The 15,983-nt window shown below is 41.4% G+C and overlaps 1 protein-coding gene across 1 annotated transcript in view; it reads left to right on the top strand.

Annotated features, from left to right (window-relative positions):
• Window positions 1-15,983, top strand: part of LOC134670772 (E3 ubiquitin-protein ligase UBR1) — a 59,616-nt gene that overhangs the window by 32,791 nt on the left and 10,842 nt on the right. The window contains exons 16-19 of the mRNA XM_063528585.1: window positions 10,096-10,261; window positions 11,502-11,616; window positions 12,465-12,676; window positions 13,607-13,773. Of these exons, the coding sequence (XP_063384655.1) occupies window positions 10,096-10,261; window positions 11,502-11,616; window positions 12,465-12,676; window positions 13,607-13,773 (660 nt within the window). The remainder of the gene's footprint in view (window positions 1-10,095; window positions 10,262-11,501; window positions 11,617-12,464; window positions 12,677-13,606; window positions 13,774-15,983) is intronic.

Below are 15,983 nucleotides of genomic sequence, written 5' to 3'. Positions count from 1 at the left end.
TACCGCATCGGAAAGAAGGTATTCTGAATGAAACAAGGTAGGAAACGTACGATAGAAATATAATTATTAGTAATTATTATTAACCACTTAAAATATTACAAGTATTAATGAGCATTGATATTTTTTCGAGAGTCATATGATTTGGAAAAGGTTTAAGTTGGTTTGACGTTTGATGCGTCGATATGGATCGAAACGGAGGGCTGGGGGATTTTTCTAGAATCGACGATGGATGGGGAGTTGGAACTGGGGCACGCTAGCATTTATACAGCTCCTAATTGAATATCGAGATAAACCGCCTCGCCCCCTTCCGCCGCCTGCCCTGGCCGGTGGAAGATTGGGATATATGTAAAGTGCGCCGTGTGTGTGTGTGTTGTGCGCGATAAGGGCGTAGCCCACCGAGTGCTTTCCGTGCCGCCGGCGAGCGCAAGCATGGCCGACGGTCGTGTTGCTCCGAGCGCCGTTGCGCGCTCCCTGATGTGCTGAGCGTCGTGGGGACGCTGGTTTTCACCGCAGGGCGCAGTTTCCAAGGCCTGTGGACTGCGTGCCGCCTGGCGATCCCGAGGTGCTTCACACAGGCCTCCCCTTCACTTGCGTGGCCTATCGGCTCCGAGGCGCATCACGTTGGCGCCACCATCAAGCCGTAGGGCACGGCCTTGACCCGCGAGCCGTGTGTCGGACAGCCTTGCCGCGGTCCAACGACCCCAAGGTCTCATCGCGCGGGTTCTTCTTGTGGAACTCCTGAGCGCCGCGGGTTGTTCTCGCCCGGGCTTGCCAAAGCCGGAGCTTGAGGAACGCCCGTCGCCCACCGTCAGCGATCCGCCTGCTGCGTTAAATACCAGCGGGCCTGTGGATGATAGCTACGTTCGGTACCCGTGAGTGCACTAGACTTTTATCCCAGGTTTTGGCCAAGACTCCGCGTCTCGTTCATCTCGCGATCGTAGATTAAGGTTTACTATAGTGTCACCCCATAACCGCCGACAGTTTAGAGAAACCGATTGTATTCTGAGCAGCGCCCGCCCTAAAGCGGAGTGCATTGTAGTAGTTAGCGAATTGTATTAAATTGCATGTCATATATTTGGTCTTATCTTTTCAATATCCTATCAAGTTCCCATTAACCAGGTTAGAGTAATAAGAGGACCCTTGCACTCCAAAGGTGAAATGTTTTACTGCGGATCTTATCCGAGGCATCACTTCCATTAATCATTTAGACATCTTAAAAACCTTATTATTTCTTATACAACAATATCATTTTTTTATATACGACAATGAAAAAAAAAAAATACAATATCATTTAATTTGTAACTTTACTTGTGACAGAGTAGCAAATTTATTATTTATTGTAATTATTATTAGGCTACACTATGAATAGTTAGCATAGCGCTTAGCCACAAATTATTTTTTCTACCACGCTCCAGTCGAGAGCATAGTGGTAGTTTACTTCAATACTTCGTATATCTACCGAAGTGTTATTAGCTTATAATACTTAGGTGCACACCCTGACACAAGTAAAGCAGCAATCTTACCGACATGTCGGACGAGGAAGGGGACGAATTCCATGACACAGGTGAGAGGGAAGGCAAACCCCCCACCACTACTCGTGAATTAACAGGATTCAATCCTTCGTATGTCAATACACGACCGCGGGGTGCTGCTGCAGACGCCCACCCACCCGGCCCATCCACGCCAAAACCACTAGAGTCTATTTTACCATATTTGGGGGCTCCGGGCCTTGTCCGTCAAACCAACTCAACCTTAACGGGGGCAGTCACTACAACCCCTACGACGGGGACTACAGGCAGTACAGAACGCATCGTGCATGTATTGCGCGAGGACCATTTGCGGTCGTGGAATTTGAAATTTTCAGGTGACTCAGATGTCACCGACTTCTTCCTTAGGATTGATGACTACAGACGTAGCCGAGACACTCCGGAGCGCAAAGTGCTTAAATGTTTTGCAGATTTACTAAGCGGTAAAGCCTTAGATTACTATAGGCACATACGCGACGGAGTCTCCTCGTTGTCGGAATTGCAAGATCTTTTCAGATCGTTTTTTACATCAATAGACAATGATTATACTTTAGAAAAAACTATTCGAGAACACCGACAATCACCAGGCCAGTCATTACATTTTTATATATTGGAGATGCAAACTATGAATGCGCGGCTGACAACAAAATTATCGGAAACAACCTTACTGCAGATAATTAAACATAACATTTTGCCATCATATGGGCACCTGTTGGCTGTCGACGACTCGAATAGCATCCAAAATCTTATTGCTATAGGCAAACGTTTTGAAGCTTATTCAGGCTTACCTGGGTCTACAAATAATTCCAAAACAACAAAACAAATAAAACAAATTAACGAAATTAAAACTTATAATCAGAGAAATTTCAAGAGCAATAATACACAAAGACAGGTAAATAATAAAAACAACCAACTTACTTGTAAAAAATGTAAAAAATCGGGACATTCATACCAACAATGCCGCACTATTCCAGGCATTGTTTGCTTTCAGTGCGGTCAGAAAAATGTGCTTACAAGCACTTGCCACAAATGTAATCCTGCCAAGGGCAGACCAGCGCCGGAAGCAGACAATGTCCAAAAAAACTAGATAGACCAGGAGCCATCAAAACAATATCAAACACACTATATTTAGGTGCGGTGACTCCTGGTGTAAAGGCGGTTGAAGGAGATAACCGAATTTACATTGATTTTGAGGTACGAGAACGAATATATACAGGTCTAATGGACTCAGGAGCAAATTTAAGTATAATAGGGAACAATTACCATAAACATTTCTTAAACTTAGGATTTAATTTAATAAATTACACTACAACTGCGACTTGTGCAAACCGTTCTGTCGTTGAGGTCATAGGTAAAATCCTATTACCAATCAATTTCAGAGGGATGCTTTATAATATCATGTTTATGGTAATCCCAGAAGTATCTGATGACTTCATTTTTGGCATGGATTCTATATTGACACTAGAATTAATAGATATTTTTAAATTAAAAGATATTCACCTTCTAAAAAGGAAAACATCACTTAGGCCGGAGTCACTAAAAACATTATGTGCCATAGTGCCAAAACATGATCTCTCCCGTCTCGAATCAATTCAATTGGACAAAGTAATAAATGAATTTAAGTCAATCAGTACAGAGGAGCGAGGTCTGGGTAAAACATCTCTAGTAGAGCACAAGATCACAACAACGGGGCCACCAATAAAACATCCGCTTTCACCGGTTAAACTGAAGGCTTTAAATGACGAAGTAGACCGGATGCTTCAGCTGGGCGTGATAGCACCATCTAAATCACCATGGTCTAACCCCGTTGTTATGACCCCAAAAAAAGACGGTTCCTGGAGATTTTGTTTAGACGCCAGAAAACTTAACGACGTCACAGTCAAGGACTCATATCCTGTACCATACATTAATTCAATTTTAGATAATTTACGTGGCACACGTTATTTAAGCTCAATCGACTTGTCGGCGGCTTACTGGCAAATTTCTTTATGTGACTCCGACAACGTCGACGGCTCCGGCACGTCATGTCAAAAATGTGCATTTGTGGTACCAAACCGCGGACTATTTGAATTTAAACGCGTCCCGTTCGGTATCTCGAACGCGGGCTGTGAATTACAACGTTTGGTAGACTCTCTTTTTCACCATAAATACGGCGAGAAGATATTTGCATATTGCGACGACCTTCTCATAGCCACCAATTCGTTTGAAGAGCATATCGTTATTTTAAATGACGTTTTTCAAGCTTTAAGCAAGGCAGGTCTAACTATAAATTTTAGTAAGTGCGAATTTTGTAAATCAGAGCTTAGGTACCTTGGATACATAGTCGGTTCACAAGGTCTACTAACAGATCCACAAAAGCTAGATAGCATTAAAAATTTCCCGCGCCCAACAACCGCTAAGCAACTACGCGCATTTATAGGGCTCTGTTCTTATTACCGACGATTCGTGGCAAATTTTTCAACTATCATAGCCCCGATGACAGCTTTAATTGGCAAGAAGAAGGGTAGAGACACCGTAGACTGGACAGTGGAAGCAGAGAGGTCATTCCTAGCGCTTAAAGAAGCCCTCACCCAGGCTCCGGTGCTCGCCTGCCCTGATTTTTCCAAACCATTCCAGATCCATTCAGATGCATCAAGCGTCGGCATCGGGAGCGTACTTATTCAGGAATTGAGCGGTATAGAACACCCTGTAGCTTTTTATTCTAGGTTGCTTACGAAAACCGAACGAAATTACAGCACAACCGAACGTGAACTCCTAGCATTAGTGGACTCAATAAATCATTTTAGACCGTACATAGAAGGTAGCCGCTTTGTGGTGGTCACCGACCATATGTCGCTAAAATGGCTCAAAACGCTAAACAACCCTTCAGGTCGTTTGGCGCGATGGGCAATGCAGTTATCTTGTTTTGACTTTGAAATTAGACATAAAAAAGGCTCCATGCACGTAGTACCAGACGTTTTGTCACGTATTGAGGCAGTAATATTCGAAGGAGGTTGCAGTTCTAAAGATAATTGGTATAATAAATTATTTAAAAATGTAGAAACAAACCCAGTATTTCATAAAAACTATCAAATAAAAAATAAAGTACTATTTAGATATTCAAAACCAATATCAAATTTACAGACCGAAAATAATTGGAAAATAGTTTTGCCTAGAGAATTAATACCAGAATGCATTAAAGAAAATCATGAAAAACTAACAGTACATCCTGGCACATTTAAAACTTTATCAAAAATTAAAGAAAACTATTTTTGGAAAGGCATGTATGCAGACGTGAAAAATTATGTGGCCACGTGTGAGAAGTGTAAAGCATACAAACACTCAAATCAGCCTCCACATGGGCACATGACAAACCAGAAAAAGGTTAATAAACCTATACACACTCTATCTATCGACCTAATAGGTCCTTTAGTACAATCATATTCTGGTCACGTCTACATACTATCTATAGTTGATGTATTTACAAAATATTGTTGGATTCACCCACTTAGAACTGCAACAACTAAAACAGTAACTACATTTATAGAATCAGAAATTTTAAATAAAGAGGGAATCCCATGTGTTTTAATCTGCGACAACGCAACAATATTCCAAAGTAAACAATTTAAAGATTTCTGTGCCACACACTCAATACCAAGGATATTTTATAACGCATATTACGCACCTCAATCTAATACAGTAGAACGCTTTAATCAAACTATTGAGACCTGCCTAGCTATTTTAGTAGGACAAGACCAAAGGAACTGGTCCAAGTACCTACCGCAAATCCAGCTATCTTTGAATAGCACTATTAATATTGTAACGGGGCATACACCATTCTTGTTGGCAAAGGGGCGAGAGATGATGACGGATGGCATGCTGCATTCCATTAGGGGCGGTATTCCAAATTCGTTAGACGACCTCCAAATTTCCAACCGGTCCGACAGAGCAACTGCTCTCAACGAGATGGCAGATATCTTCCAGCGCGTCACTGGTGCTTTGACCAAAGCGTACAAACAAAACGCGGTACGATATAACCTGCGCCGTAAGGAACTGCGGCTAAGCGTAGGCGATATCGTATGGAGGCGTAATTTTGTACAGTCAAATGCAGCACACTTCTTCTCCGCAAAATTGGCACCGCGCTTCCTGAAATGCAAAGTCATTAAGAAGCATTCGGATGTCGTATATGATCTTCAGGAGATAGAAACGGGTAAAATTGGAAAGTATCATGTCAAGGACATAATTAAAGTCCCACAAGGTGTATGTCACACGTAACAATTTATTTTATATTATTAGGGCATACTAAGATTTAGCCCATTCTTTTTTTTTTCAAGCATACATGCTTCTTTGACCCAACTGGTCAACATTTGTTTCAAGCATTTCCTAGGAAATCAAATTTTATAAGTAACTACATACCCTAAGGGCCCAGGGTGACTCAATTATGGTGGATATAATACATTAAGTAGGACATGGAAAAGAAAACCAAGTTTTTTCTTTTTCAATTAATGCAAGCCCATTGGCTGCATATTGGAGTTTGATTTAAGTGCGGGTTACAAGTAGCTTCCACTATTGCTAGTATAAGTAATAAATAAAAACTACCAACTAGTAACCACATTATATTAGGGTACTAGTGACTTTGTATTTGTAGGAATATAGGCATAGCAGAGCATGCTATAGTAAAACATAACTATTAGTATATCAATAGGTAGCATTACATTAGGAATAAAAATACATGTAATATACTAATTAATTAGAATAAATTAGCTTAATCAAAGATAACTAATATTTTTGTTAGCATTAAAAGATATCAATTAGCCTCAAAATGAGAGTTAGCTCATTATTAGCTATAGCGACTACATTATACAACTTAAGACTATTTCAAAGGAAATCTAGGTTATATTTTTAAGTTGAGTAGCAGAAACCACAGTGTGGTGGCCACACGCTGTGATTTCTAATGTGAAACACGTGATAGTCATGATCTGACCACAGCATAGTGTTAAGAGGTATACGTCTACGTTATAGTTCTAGAACATAACATAGGTAAAGTAAAGATACATATTAAGTAGCATACTAAATAAATAAATCTAGGTTTAGTGTCAAACGATAATAAATATAGAGCACATGTATATGTCCGCATGTATAGTTAACGTCCTACTGGACCAGATGATTTTTTGGGAAAAGATTTTTTTTTCTCCGGTTACCCCGGCTGCCTCGGTTAAGCGGCGCTTAACCTCTTTGCCGAGAGAGGGGATATTGTAGCGATGCTACATATTTGCCTAGGATAAATACATGCTTTTCCATACAAGATAACCGGTACAACATGACTGTCGCATTTCCAACAAAATAACATACACCAGAGTATGACACTTATGTAAAACTATAATGTACCTTCTCAGCTGTAGGTTGTTTAGCATATCCTGCCTCCTGGTTAGCTGGTTTCGAAGAAACAAGTCTAAAGAGTATGCCACTTGAACGGAACTTGTCACCCAAATTGCGCGGAGGTTGTTGAACCAAACCTGGCTTCATGCATATCAAAATGATCCCCCTGGTCTACCCCAACTGCTCAAATAGGTCACTTCCTAATTTAATTAGTATTTTAGAATCATTTTCGGAATTTTTATGAAACATAAATAGTGAATATGAAGGTGTGAAAAGGTTGAAATTTTGACAGGAGAACTGTCAGAGAGTAGACTATGCGTTTAGTTACCGCATCGGAAAGAAGGTATTCTGAATGAAACAAGGTAGGAAACGTACGATAGAAATATAATTATTAGTAATTATTATTAACCACTTAAAATATTACAAGTATTAATGAGCATTGATATTTTTTCGAGAGTCATATGATTTGGAAAAGCTTTAAGTTGGTTTGACGTTTGATGCGTCGATATGGATCGAAACGGAGGGCTGGGGGATTTTTCTAGAATCGACGATGGATGGGGAGTTGGAACTGGGGCACGCTAGCATTTATACAGCTCCTAATTGAATATCGAGATAAACCGCCTCGCCCCCTTCCGCCGCCTGCCCTGGCCGGTGGAAGATTGGGATATATGTAAAGTGCGCCGTGTGTGTGTGTGTTGTGCGCGATAAGGGCGTAGCCCACCGAGTGCTTTCCGTGCCGCCGGCGAGCGCAAGCATGGCCGACGGTCGTGTTGCTCCGAGCGCCGTTGCGCGCTCCCTGATGTGCTGAGCGTCGTGGGGACGCTGGTTTTCACCGCAGGGCGCAGTTTCCAAGGCCTGTGGACTGCGTGCCGCCTGGCGATCCCGAGGTGCTTCACACAGGCCTCCCCTTCACTTGCGTGGCCTATCGGCTCCGAGGCGCATCACGTTGGCGCCACCATCAAGCCGTAGGGCACGGCCTTGACCCGCGAGCCGTGTGTCGGACAGCCTTGCCGCGGTCCAACGACCCCAAGGTCTCATCGCGCGGGTTCTTCTTGTGGAACTCCTGAGCGCCGCGGGTTGTTCTCGCCCGGGCTTGCCAAAGCCGGAGCTTGAGGAACGCCCGTCGCCCACCGTCAGCGATCCGCCTGCTGCGTTAAATACCAGCGGGCCTGTGGATGATAGCTACGTTCGGTACCCGTGAGTGCACTAGACTTTTATCCCAGGTTTTGGCCAAGACTCCGCGTCTCGTTCATCTCGCGATCGTAGATTAAGGTTTACTATAGTGTCACCCCATAACCGCCGACAGTTTAGAGAAACCGATTGTATTCTGAGCAGCGCCCGCCCTAAAGCGGAGTGCATTGTAGTAGTTAGCGAATTGTATTAAATTGCATGTCATATATTTGGTCTTATCTTTTCAATATCCTATCAAGTTCCCATTAACCAGGTTAGAGTAATAAGAGGACCCTTGCACTCCAAAGGTGAAATGTTTTACTGCGGATCTTATCCGAGGCATCACTTCCATTAATCATTTAGACATCTTAAAAACCTTATTATTTCTTATACAACAATATCATTTTTTTATATACGACACTACTGTGTCAAAAATTTTGGAAAAAATACACTAAATAGTTCTTTACCTTTAGATGACAGGAAAAACCTATTATAAATGTGCAGTCAAGCGTGAGTCGGACTTAATGTACGGAACACTTGGAGCGCGAGTCCGAATCGCACTTGGTCGGTTTTTTTCTGTAAGGTTTGCAGAACTTGCCATTGGCAGAACGTCAGTCAGCTCTTCTCATCTACCTTTCTACGTTCGGTTTCACTTTTTTATTGATTTAAAGAAAACAGTATTTTTGGTACGGTGCTGCCTAGTCAAATAAAACTAGCCTAGTAAAACAATAGTCATTCGACGAAGCGGTCTAGACAGGACAATCGTGCGGGGTGCGAGGGGGTGGGTCGCGCGCACCCGAGCTGCATATATTGCCATTGTTAGTAGCAGTAGCTCGGTACTACTTACAGGGCTAGCGTGTCTTATTGGAAATGTGCAGTTGTGTAAAAGTCTGTGACAACCCTACTGTTCTTGTGCGGTGTCGGCATTTAAGCGGGTTTTCCACCGCGAGCGGAGCGGACTCATTAAGGACTTAGTTTAGCTCGCAAGACTAAACTACGTACTTGTGTTTCCACCAACAAATAGTCGAGCGGAAATGACAAAATGAGCAAAAAGAGTTGAAATGAGCTCGCTCAGCTCGTGAGAGCGGAGCGGTGTCATTACGGAGTCCGGTCAACTCGCAATGGTAAATTACATAGGCGCGTTTCCACAGGGAAAGAGGTGAGCGGAGCGAGTCAACTAGTTAAAATGAGCCCGCTGCGTCAAGGTCCGGCCGACTAGTTTGAAAAGGACTCGTTGCTGTCTCCGCCCCTCCCTAATCCGGCGCTGCCGGCACCGAGCGCGCTTTCGTATTGCTGTGATAGCTGAATGACTGACGAGTCGTGTTTTTTGGAAAATCGTTGAATAGCCTATATTCCCCTTTCAGTGTTCTTTCTCGAATGTGCTGGCATAACCAAAATCTTCGTTTAGCGCGCTTATTTCTCTGTTTTATATGTATACAACAATATTCTTATTCTTAGTATTTTTTCTTCTTGTATAAAAACTCTTAATCGCTATCACTTGATTCCGTATCGCTCGACATCATGTTCAAACACGACCACACGCAACCAGATCAAAACTTCAATTGAACTCGCTCTCTGTGGAAATCGACCATTCATTTTCTATTTCTCATTTTCCGTTCAGCCCGCACCGCTCATTCCTCTTTTTCATTTCTCTTTTGCGGTGGGAATCAATCATCTAAACTCTTTGTTGGTGGAAACGCAAACCTATTTTTTAACAACGAAGTCCGCTCCGCTTAGCCGTCTCTCGCTCATTACTCGTTTGCGGTGGAAAACCCGCTTTACGCAAACATCAAAGGCACCGGTCCACTGTTACTTTTTACACTGTGATACTGCCATGAGCAGTAAAGGGTCTGCCATATACTCTGGCCTAAATATAAAACGTTAGGTTAACTTGTCAGTTTGCTTTACATAGAAGTAGAGTAATTCGTCAGTAACTGGCCACTTTTAGTAATTCTGTTTATAGGTGAATAGAATTCATTTTGCGTTTAGGGCGGCCAGTTACTGGCGAATTATCCTATTAACAGATGAAATTCTTTCACAGATCGGAGCATCTCTCATCGAGAGCAACGAGTTTATAATCCACGTACTAAACAAATTCAACCTCCTCGACTGGGCCGCGTCAGACTTCGAGCAACGCGGGGTCGAAGACGACGCCCTGCGGCACACCATTAGCATGCTTGAGGAGTTCCTAGGACTACTCATTACTGGTAAGTTATTTGAGTATTCGTATACCTTATTGCAATGAGATAAGGTCTATAATCCACGTACTGAACAAATTCAATCTCCTCGACTGGGCCGCGTCAGACTTCGAGCAACGAGGGGTCGAAGACGACGCCCTGCGGCACACCATTAGCATGCTTGAGGAGTTCCTAGGTCTACTCATTACTGGTAAGTTATTTGAGTATTCGTATACCTTATTGCAATGAGATAAGGTCTATAATCCACGTACTGAACAAATTCAACCTTCGAGCAACGGGGGGGTCGAAGACGACGCCCTGCGGCACACCATTAGCATGCTTGAGGAGTTCCTAGGACTACTCATTACTGGTAAGTTATTTGAGTATTCGTATACCTTATTGTAATGAGATAAGGTCTATAATCCACGTACTGAACAAATTCAACCTCGACTGGGCCGCGTCAGACTTCGAGCAACGGGGGGTCGAAGACGACGCCCTGCGCACACCATTAGCATGCTTGAGGAGTTCCTAGGACTACTCATTACTGGTAAGTTATTTGAGTATTCGTATACCTTATTGTAATGAGATAAGGTCTATAATCCACGTACTGAACAAATTCAACCTCGACTGGGCCGCGTCAGACTTCGAGCAACGGGGGGTCGAAGACGACGCCCTGCGGCACATCATTAGCATGCTTGAGGAGTTCCTAGGACTACTCATTACTGGTAAGTTATTTGAGTATTCGTATACCTTATTGTAATGAGATAAGGTCTATAATCCACGTACTGAACAAATTCAACCTCGACTGGGCCGCGTCAGACTTTGAGCAACGGGGGGTCGAAGACGACGCCCTGAGGCACACCATTAGCATACTTGAGGAGTTCCTAGGACTACTCATTACTGGTAAGCTATTTGAGTATTCATATACCTTATTGCATAGCGATAAGGTCTATTAAATAAGATCATTGATCAGATCTTCGCACAGTTTAGTTTTGTTTTTTTATTGGGGTTTACTTGTTAATGATCGAGGCTATGTATGAGGTCTTGGTGGCTCAGATGGCACAGCGCTGGAGTGCCGAGAGGCCGTGAGTTCAAGTCTCACTCAAGACAGTAATTTTTCCACTTTAAAAAAAATTCTAAGCTTAATAGCATCGTTCGCAGACGTTTCTGTAACTTAATGTAATACATAGTTCGTAAGGACTAAGGAATAAACTCCAGTCGAGCGTCGAAGCTGACACAGACGCCAAACATACTTTTTTTTTGTCCTCAGTGGTGGGATCGCGATATGTGCCCGGTGTTGGAGAGGTCACCAATGAAGACAGAACGAAGAAAGAGATTATACAGATGCTATGTGTCAAACCCATGCCGCACTCTGAACTTAACAGGTACGTGAAATAAACAATATAAAAAACATATTTGTATGATCACATACATAATTACATAATGGTGGGTCCACCAATATTCATCACCAGACATCGTAAATTTGTATAGATGAATAACGGAATTGGTATAGATAATTCCAACTGAAATGGTAAATTAAGGTTAATGTTAACGTAATTAACGCTAATTAATCATTAGGGTTGAAATTGTTTATACCGATTCCGTTAACACCACTCCGATGCACCGAAATTGCTATATAAAGTACGATCTCTGTTCATCACCATAGATCTGTACACGTAGAATTTACTGAAGCTTTAAAGACATTTTACTACCGTAAAACGCAATAATTTGAGTCTCACTCTGTTACTTAAATTCTCAACTTTCAAAAATTTTACGTCCAGTTCAGGCCGCCTGCGGCCCGCGGACCTCTCACTTGCGGCCTGCGAGCCTCCCTGGCTATTTTGTATCTAAAATTGACAAACGACAATGTCTGATAGAGTCATAATTATTAACACAGTTCCGCCTGCGTCAACTTCGTTAACTAACATGTGGCCCTTGGCTGCTAAAAGGTTGCCGACCGCTGATCTAGTTCAATAAATTAAAGTTAGTCACCCAGTAATATAGGACAGCGCATAGGATAGCGCAGCGTAGGACGTCCACCCATAAGATGGACAGACGACCTTGTTAAGGTCGCCGGAGGACGCTGGATGCGGGTCGCTTCCAACCGGTACGAATGGAGGTCCAAGGGGGAGGCCTATGTTCAGCAGTCTTATGGCTGAGATGATGATGATGACCCAGTAACATTGAGACGCGTTATTTATTTACGGTATATTGTGACTTGTTTTTTACTCAGATCGCTACCCGAAGACCAGCTACACGAAACAGGCCTAGAAGCGGTCATCCATGAGGTGGCCGACTTCATAAAGCCCACGGGAGGCAACAACCGAGGCGTCTACAAGCTGAAACCACATCTCTATGACGAATACGACACGTTCTTCTATCATTACACTAGGGAAGAGCTGTCTAGGAGTGAAGAGGAGCAGAGGAGTAGGAGGAAGGCTGCAGGTGAGATTTGAACTTAATTACGTAGGTTGTAAAGTAGATTTTAGGTTGATTATTAGTTGTGTAAGTTCAAGTTAATAGTGATGGCTACAAGTTGAAACCACGTCTCTATGACGAATACGACACGTTCTTCTATCACTACACTAGGGAAGAGCTTTCTAGGAGTGAAGAGGAGCAGAGGAGTAGGAGGAAGGCTGCAGGTGAGATTTGAACTTAATTACGTAGGTTGTAAAGTAGATTTTAGGTTGATTATTAGTTGTGTAAGTTCAAGTTAATAGTTATGGCTACAAGTTGAAACCACGTCTCTATGACGAATACGACACGTTCTTCTATCATTACACTAGGGAAGAGCTTTCTAGGAGCGAAGAGGAACAGAGGAGTAGAAGGAAGGCTGCAGGTGAGATAGACCCTCCTTATTCATAAAACTTTCTTACAAATACATAAGTAAAAATGACAGATAATGGCGAACGATTCATAGCTAATTCAGGCCAGTAAAGCGTTTATGAATAACGCTATTAGTATTTATTGCGTAGGTTTTAGAGTAGACTTTTAACTTTGTTAACTAAAGCGAAGCCTAGGAGCCTTTACTTTTTGTTGTTTGCTATGCAAGTTAAATTTGTAGTGAATTCGCTACTTTAGTACCCAAATTTTAGGTACTTTAATCAATATTTTGAGATATGTCGCTACTTGCTAGTTTTGAAAATATTTTTTGCAACTGCATTTAGGCGTTGCCTAATATATGAATCTCCTGCACCAACATTTGTCTCTGTTTGTACCCAATGGTTGACTGGTAGAGAATGCCTTTAGGCAATAAGTCCGCCATTTGTAAATTTTTCCTGTGTTTGTGCAATAAAATTTAAATAAATAATTTTGGAAAACGACATTAGGTGTTGTACATGAGCCATTTTTCTAAAAACTGTACAATTTCTACAGGTCTCCCTGAATGCTGCCCACCGCCGCCTTTACCCAAGTTAACGCCGCCCTTCCGTCTCCTCGCGAGCCTACTCCAGTGCGACGCCGTCATGTACGTCCTGAGGACAGTATTAGAGCGAGCGCTGGACCTCAGGGCGAGGTCGTTTTCGGAGACACAAGTCCACAAGGTAAGTTTCTGTAATACGAAATTAATCATTATCGAAATGTATAGCTATTAAATAAAAAAAATATATAGCTAATAGTAATTTTCTCACCTATAGATATGTATTCGCGTATCTCTCAACGTATCAAACTTCTGATAGATTCACAACATAGGTACATTGCGGCGTTGTAGTTGAATCGTCGAACGAAGTGAAAAAGGTGCTCAGAGAGACCGTCTATAGACCCGCTCTGATATTTATTAGCAATTTTCTCTCACCATAAATGTTAAAAATCACGTTGCCTTAGCATGCGCGGCGCCAGCGCGATCGTGCGCTGTTTTACCAACATTGTTTTCAAATAAATATATTAGGGGACATCTTACACACAACAGCCAAGCCCCAAACTCATGGTAATTTATAAGGCAACTCATCAAGAAAGCGATTAAAACACATACATATTTTATTATATTATTATATACATAGAAAACACCAATGACTCAGGAACAGCGAACTGATATACATGGAAGTATTCTGTCCGCTCAGTTATGACCCAACGTAAACTATTCGATTGTAGGCGGTGCTTACAAACTATTCGATTCGCAACTTCAGTTCGTCCGAGATGACAGTCAGTGACGGATGGCTAAATTGATTTATAAAAACAACGTTTTTTTGTAATTAAAAATGTCTTCATGTGTCGTGAAGTGGTGCAGAAGTTATTTTAGTTCATACCAAGGATAGTGGAATCACTTTTCACTTGTAGTAAACAGATAACTTCAGTAAAATTTGGAATAAACATGACGATTTGTTTTCAATACTACCGTGCTAAGCTAAAACGTAATAACTGCATACGACTTCCATAACAACATACGACTTTTTAAATTGCGAGGATAATAGGGATGGTGTTATGCCAAATGAAGTAGACTATTTTATTAACTTGTGCTTGGTTTAGGTATTTTCTATATAATTATAAATGTAGTAATGAATTCTTTCTTACAGATTTGTATTTTCCTTTTTTATTTCATGAAATGGAGCTGTAAAAATACTATGTACCTAATTATTTCAAATTAATAATCAAATTTTATATTATCATTTTACATTACTTTCCATTCAGATTCCCACAAGATGCTATTCGCAGAGAACTATGGAAAAAAGCTGTCATTGTTAGAGAGACATGAAATTAAGTGGATGCCTGGAAAGATATCTAGAATATGTTCTATTCATGAGATATAACTCGTGAGATAATCATACCCGGTCTTCTATATGTAGATACACTTCCACTGAATTAATTTAACAAATACACACATTATCTGAAAATGTTGATCATTCGAATCCACCGTCTCTCTACCGTCACCGTAGGTTCTCTCTCAAGCCATTTCCGTCAATAGAAAAGAGCGGCAAATTTAGAAAATGTAAGCGCGCGAACGGGTGTGGTCCCATACAAAATTTTAATTTTGCACCTTTTTCTACTGACGAACTTGCTTGACCGGCTATATACATATAAAATATTTCCATTGGAACTGAAAGTGGGGATTTATTGTGACTCCGCCTATTCAAATATTTTTGACCCGATTCGTGTACCCATGTAAATTTTGCAGGCTGTATAGCCAGTCCGAATTCTAAGATCAAGTTTACCATACATTTACAATGGCGTACTTGATCTTAGAAAAACGGACAGACTATACCTGAATGTGACTTCGAACTGCCATACAAATTGATAATAAAATATACAAAATACTTATTATAGCGGAATACATTTATACAACAATGATATATTTACTTATGTTGAGTTAGTCTGTCATTTCACAACAACATTTTAACTAGTTATCTTTTAATATGCATTAAATTATTATACGTGTATTATTTGACTGGTTCTTCAATGTATGGCATAAACCTATCCCTGTCCAAGTCATATTCTAATCAAATATGAACCGCAAATTCTCAGCGGCCAGTACGTACAGCAAGAAGGTTATTAGCGGATTAATGTCGCTGATTGGTAGTTATTGACATTATATGCATTTCATCTACACTTAGCTATGTACCATTAGTGTAAAAAAGATGACTATTATTTTGTTTACCAGCTTTGATTACAGGCTCTGTAAACGCGTCGTCTTATTTAAATGTAGGCGTAATTTTGTATGTGTGCTAATTTGGCCCGAGAATTTGAACGGTAATGTTCCTAAAGGCGGTTTCCATACTAAATATATGCGTTCACTGCTCAGGAACAAATATCTGTGTTC

This window comes from Cydia fagiglandana, chromosome 14 (assembly GCF_963556715.1).
Source record: "Cydia fagiglandana chromosome 14, ilCydFagi1.1, whole genome shotgun sequence".
In the NCBI taxonomy this organism is placed as follows: domain Eukaryota; kingdom Metazoa; phylum Arthropoda; class Insecta; order Lepidoptera; family Tortricidae; genus Cydia; species Cydia fagiglandana.
The sequence above is the reverse complement of the archived record's forward strand: the minus strand, read 5'-3'. Positions and strand labels throughout refer to the sequence as shown.